Source organism: Sorex fumeus, unplaced genomic scaffold, assembly GCF_029834395.1.
Source record: "Sorex fumeus unplaced genomic scaffold, SorFum_2.1 ptg000003l, whole genome shotgun sequence".
Classification (NCBI taxonomy): Eukaryota; Metazoa; Chordata; class Mammalia; order Eulipotyphla; family Soricidae; genus Sorex; species Sorex fumeus.
The window spans coordinates 51,494,160-51,500,159 of record NW_026606060.1 but is presented as its reverse complement, the minus strand read 5'-3'; the positions used below and the strand labels follow the sequence as shown (position 1 = coordinate 51,500,159).

Here is a 6,000-nt window from a genome sequence, read left to right as displayed (position 1 = left end):
CCCTGAGGTGACCAAGAAATGCACTTTGAAGGGGCCGCTCAGAGTCACCCCTGGGTCGGGCGGGACAGGCTGAGCCACCCGCAGAACCCCAGCGGCGACCAGGCACCGTGTGTTCAACCGGGCTTGGGACAGTGCTGGCAGGAAAAGCCACTGTGGACCGGCGCCGCCTGCCAAACCCCTGGGACAGAGGAAGTCAAAACCACCTGGGGTCTTTTTTTGGGGGGGGGATGTTATTTGGTTCTGGGGCCACACCGAGCTATGCTCAGGGGGCTCTCCCTGGCTCAGTGCTCAGGGCTGGCTCCTGGCAGTGCTCGGAGGACCCTCTGAGTGGGGTTGGCTGCGTGCAAGGTCAGCACCTTAAACCGTGTTTGATCGCGTTGGCCCCCAAGTCACTTGGTTTGGTTTGGTCTTTGTTTCTGAAAATCCTTCACATCCACCTGTGTTTGAGAATAACTTAGGACATCAAGCGTTTCCTTTAAAATGGGATGATGACAGAAGAGTGGGAAGAATCGCGTTCCTATGGGCACAGTTCTCAGAAAAGGACATGACATACACAGACGGGGAAAAAGCACAGCCAGGACACTCCGTTCAGCCCCAGGATAAAGGCAGCCGCCCCCTCCCCAAGAGGAGCCCACCCAGACTCAGCCTTCCACTGACTTGCTTTGGAAATGGATTTTTTTTTTTTTATCAGGGGACACTGCTAAACAGTGAGGGATGTGCGCTGTTTAGTGCAACTGGGTCTGGGCAGTGCTCCTTCATGGGGCAAGGGGGCCCACCCAGCTCTACACCAGAGCCCACCGCTAACCTTCTTTTTTTTTTCTCCTAACTAGGACCAGTAACGCCTTAAGACAGAAAGAGAGGAGTCACGGAGGGTCTTCCACGTGAGGAAGGACCCCGGAGAGGGAGGCTGAAAGCGCCGACAAGGTTCCATCACCGCCCACCCGCAGGCTTGAGGCTGGTGACTTCATGGATGCACCCTGGGGTGCCTGTCGGGCGCTGGGCTCAGCCGGTGGCGGGAACCCCAGTGCGATGCCGCCTGCCTTCCACCCGCTGCTTCCGACCCGGAGGGAGGGTGCGCAGGACGCCCAGGGCAGAAGTTCGAGTCCCTTCTCGAAATCTTCTTCACCCTGGATCGGGGCCGGAGGGGCGCGGCGCGGAGTCTGGCGGGCGGCACCCGCACCGGGGCTTAACCTCAGCAGCCGGCCTGCAGGATGTTGCCTCCGGAGCGCTTGGTCACCGACAGCGTCGTGAAGACCTGCAGGGGGGAAAAAGAGAGCAGGGGACGCTCAGACGCGGGGAGTGGGGCTCGGGACCCCCCTCTCCTGGCGAGAACGACAGGCACTTAACTCAGGCCACGCCCCCTCCCCCCCAAACCGCAGCCACCAGCCCGGGGAGAGCCGCTATTTCTCTGCAGGATCAATGGCGGAAGCATTGTAAAATCTCTACAGAAGTCCTAGCCAACTAAAGAGGTGCAGATGCCCCCAAGGTGGGCCCGGGAAGAAAGGGCGAGGCTTGGGGGAGACTTAGGGGTCTACTGGGAGGGGTGGAGCGGGGAGCTGAGTTTCCCTCCCCGTCCCAGCAGTACCCGGGCAGCCGAAAACCTCCAGAACTCTCATGGGCATTTGCTCAAGGCTGCTCTCCACACAGGCTCAGACAAGTCTCACCCACAAGGGACACTGTCACTGTGTCACTGTCCTCCCGTTGTTCATCGATTTTCTCGAGCGGGCCCAGTAACGTCTCCATTATGAGATTTGTAGTTACTGTGTTTGGCATAATATTGAACACATCACGGGGAGCTTGTCAGGCTCTGCCATGCGGGCAAGATGCTCTCGGCAGCTTGCCGGGCTCTCGGAGAGGGGCAGAGGAATTGAACCCGGCTCGTCTGGGCTGGCTACACGCAAGGCAAACGCCCAACCGCTGTGCTATCACTCCAACCTGCAGAAAAACCCAGGTGTGCGGGACCCATGACTGAGATCTCCAAGCTCCCTCTGAGCTAGACTGGGCCTCCACCTCCTTCCCACCCCAGCTCCCCAGTTTTCCAGTCGCTTGGCAGTCACCCCCACAAACTGCCCCCGGCACCATGTAATCCCATCAACGGCAAGAAGAGAGTGCCATGGGCTTGTCCGTGAGTCAGAGCCTGCTCTGTCATCATATTCTGTAGCACCGCACTGCAGCACTGTCCTTCGTTGTTCATCGATTTGCTCGAGCGGGCCCACTAATGTCTCCATTGTGACAACCGTTACTGTGTTTGGCACATCGAATACATTACGGGGAGTTTGCCAGGCTTTGCCATGTGGGCGAGATACTCTCGGTAGCTTGCCAGGCTCTCTGAGAGGGGCGGAGGAATCGAACCCAGCTCGGCCGGGCCGGCTGGATGCAAGGCAAATGCCCTACCGCGGTGTTATCCCTCCAGCCCCATCATCATAGTCTAAATTCCAGAATTCCTAGGAGCGCACGACCACGAATCTCTCATACTCTAGTCCAATGATGAACCAAGAGTAGCACACGTTCGGCTGGGGTTTAACACACATGCTTGCTATTTCTTCTATGAGGACTTAAATGGCTCCAGAATGAAATACAACAATCTTCACACACTTTCCTCTTATGGTGGTGGGGTTGGTGTTTGAATATTAAATGTAACGAACTATTGTGAACAACTTTCACTTGTATCACTTGTCTTCCCATTCGTTGCTCATCAAGTTGCTTGAGCAGGCGCCAGTAACATCTCCATGCATCCCTGTCACATGCTAGTGTAGCCCAATGGCATCTGCTCGCTGCAGGATCACGATTCCAAGCATCACATATGGTCCCCTGAATACTGTCAGGGGTGATTCCTAAGTGCAAAGCCAGGAATAACTCCTGTGCATTGCCGGGTTTGACCCAAAAAGAAAAAAAAAATGACTCAGGGATCTGGAGGGACAAAAGGTGGCCAGGGAACACGTGCTCCCCCCACTCAGGGGTTCAGTAATAGTCGCACCTCCCGCCTTCCTTCCCTCACACCGTCTGGCGCCGTCCAAAGACCTTCTGCCCAGGCTCCTCTCCTGCTCTCAGCTCAGGGCTGCATTTGCTTTGGAGTGGGAGGCACGCCCAGAGACGCCCAGGACTCGCTCCTGGCTCTGTGCTCAGGGATCACTCCTGGCAGTGCTCGGGGGACCATACGGAAACGCTGGGGATGGAACCCAGGTCGGCTTCGTGCAAGGGAGGCGCCCTCCCCGCTGTCTGTGACGCTGGCTACCCGGGACGTGCAGCTACAGACAGAGACTCAGAGGATGCCACAGTGCCCGTCATTCACGGGCCAAATGCTTTATGAGATGCCCGGCCAGGCACCTTCCTGGCTCCCAAGTCACTGCCAACAAGTGCTGGCAATGGGCCCGCGGCCTGCCAGGGCAGCTCCTGGCCCCAGAGCTGGAGGTTCAGCAGCCCAGTTGGCAGCCCCGGCGAGGTGCCCGCCCGGCTGCCAGCCACACTGGCAGGGTGATTTCCCAGGGCTGCACACACTGGCTCGGAGCCTCCATGGCCCCGAGGAGCGCTGACCTGCCCTCGTACAACACTGCCAGCACATTAAAAAACAAAACAAAACAAAAAAAAAAACTTCACTTCTCTAACAAGCGTCTTCTCAATGCAAATGATACCCAGAAATTCAGAGTGATCTGAATTTTCTCTCGGCAGAAGCAGGGCAGGGCTGAGGAAACTGCTTCCCAGCGAGCATCTCAGTGACTGATTCTAATTACAGGGCTGCTTGTACATCACAGAGTCAGTCACGCACTGTGAACTGCTGGGGTCCACCCGAGTCAGTGGCTGATCTCCGTTATTTCCCCCAAACAGAAAAACTGACAAGTCAAGAGGGAACAGAACAAAACACTTCCTATGCTTAGGACCGGAGCAATACAACAGCAGGGAGGGTGTTTGCCTGGCATGTGGCTAACCCGGGTTCGATCCCCAGCATCCCATACGGTCCCCGGAGCACCTCCAGGAGTCATCCCTGAGCTCTGCCGGGTGTGGCCCCCAAATGAATAGCAACAACAGAAATACCCAGGCATTTCCATCCCTGGCCGGGTGGTGGCACTGGGACCCCACTGGCTCCCCACTTCCGCAGGAAGCCAGACAAAACACGGCTTTCCACAACTCGGTCCCGCAAAAATGAGGGGCTGGTCTTCTACCCAGGCGGTGACCAGACACTGTGATAACTCTGAGGGACTGAGTGGACACCGGGGAGCCTGGGGGGGCAGAACAGCAGAGTACAGGGGCTCCCAGAGAAAAACAACTCCCGAAATCTGTGTGCTGGAAAGGCTGAGCACTCAGCAGTGAGTCTCAGGGACAGGCCGGGCCTGGTGAGGGAAACACGGCACCCAAACACTCCTCAGGGCAGGAGACAAGTGTCTGGCGAGCAGAACCCCGGCCACACCCAGGTGCCACACCGGGCACAGGGCGTTCCCAGCCCTGAAGTCACAGACACTGACGACGCCCTGGCCGGGCCAGGATCTCCGGGATGGCGGTTGCTGCCAGAGAGTTCCTCAAAGGCGGCAACCAGGCCCACCTGGACTGGCAGACCAGACCCCTGCATGTTGAGAACAAAACCCTCGACTGGATTAACAGCCTCAATTGTTGGAATCAACGGCACTATCCTCCTGTGAGGAAAAGGAAAACGGACCCTTCCACGGACAGACGCACAGATGCCGGGATGCGATGGTCACTAGTGACCTACACAGAGCAGAAATGTTCAACGCCTGGGGCTGAGGCTGCAGGTGGACCTTTGTGCCTGGGACGTGGCTGACACTGACCGTGGGACATGCACACAGGGGCAGGGACAGGTGCTGGAACGTTACATGACCGAAACCCCATCACGAACAACTTTATAATTATGTTATCTCACTGCAATTCAATTAACAACAAAAGTGCCTGAGATTCGGGGCGGGGGGGGGGGGGGAAGGGGGTTGTGTGTGTGAAGCGGGGATGGGAAGGTGGGGAAGATGAATGTGGATTCTGAGGGTGACCTGGCAATGAAAGCAGCAGGACCCCGAGGCCTGGGGACCAGAGTGATATGCACAGTGGGGAGGGCGTTTGCCTTGTACACAGCCGACTCAGGTTCAATTCCCAGCATCCCATATGGCTGCCAGGAGTGATTCCTGAGTGCAGAGCCAGGAGTAACCCCTGAGCATCCCGGTGTGACCCCCCACCCAAAAAAGAAAAAGACTTCGAGGCTAGGATTTCCCAAAGTGGGTGATTCAGCTCTGTGGTAGGCGGGCAGTGAACGATCCGGGGAGAGGGTGGCTTTCTGCCTGTCCCCTTAGAGGAGGTCGATCTCCAATGGCCATAGCTTTTCTCTTCTGAAGAGGGGACAGTAGATCAAGGAAGTCTGGGCACCTCCAGGCTCGGTCCTTGCTGGCTGAGCAGACTTCTGGGACCGGCTCTCTCTGCTTCCTAAGGACCACGTAGTTTCCCGGCTTTTCCTACAGAGAGGACCAGAAGGAATCCAGGCCAAAGCAATACGAATCAACATCAAATGTACTTTTGGGGGGGAAAAAAAGAGGAAATAACTTCCTGTGAAAGGAGGATCCTGACCAAGAAAGCCCTGGACATCTCGTGCCCTTCCTGAATGTCAGCAGCACCTAAAAATATCCAGACTCAAGAAAAACCAGGCCAGGATATTAAAATATTTAAACGTATACCCAGAGAAAAGATCATTCAACATGCCAAAAAAAAAAAAGCTTCAACCTTGTTAGCAAAAAAAAAAAAAAAAAACAATCCTTGGAATAGTTACTTCATTTATACTTACAGAAGAACAAAAAAAACATAATTACACTGAATTTTTCAAGAGTTTCATTAACACTTTTAAATGCAATGCTGATGACACGGTAAGCTAGTTCAGCTCAACTGAAAAACACTGTAATTTCCTTTGTTTAAAAAAGTGTGGCTTTTGCAAGAACAGAAGGACAATATAGGACGATGGAGATGGCTGGGCTTAGAGGAAGAAAAATAAAAGAGCCAGGGAGCTTCCAT

At 55.4% G+C, this 6,000-nt stretch overlaps 1 protein-coding gene across 2 annotated transcripts in view; it reads right to left on the bottom strand.

Moving 5' to 3' along the window:
* Positions 1-413: 413 nt before the first annotated feature.
* Positions 414-6,000, bottom strand: part of TXNRD1 (thioredoxin reductase 1) — a 56,255-nt gene continuing 50,668 nt past the window's right edge. For both annotated transcript variants that reach the window (XM_056114450.1, XM_056114455.1), the window contains one exon: positions 414-1,255. In XM_056114450.1, the coding sequence (XP_055970425.1) occupies positions 1,193-1,255 (63 nt within the window). In that variant the 3' untranslated portion in view covers positions 414-1,192. The remainder of the gene's footprint in view (positions 1,256-6,000) is intronic.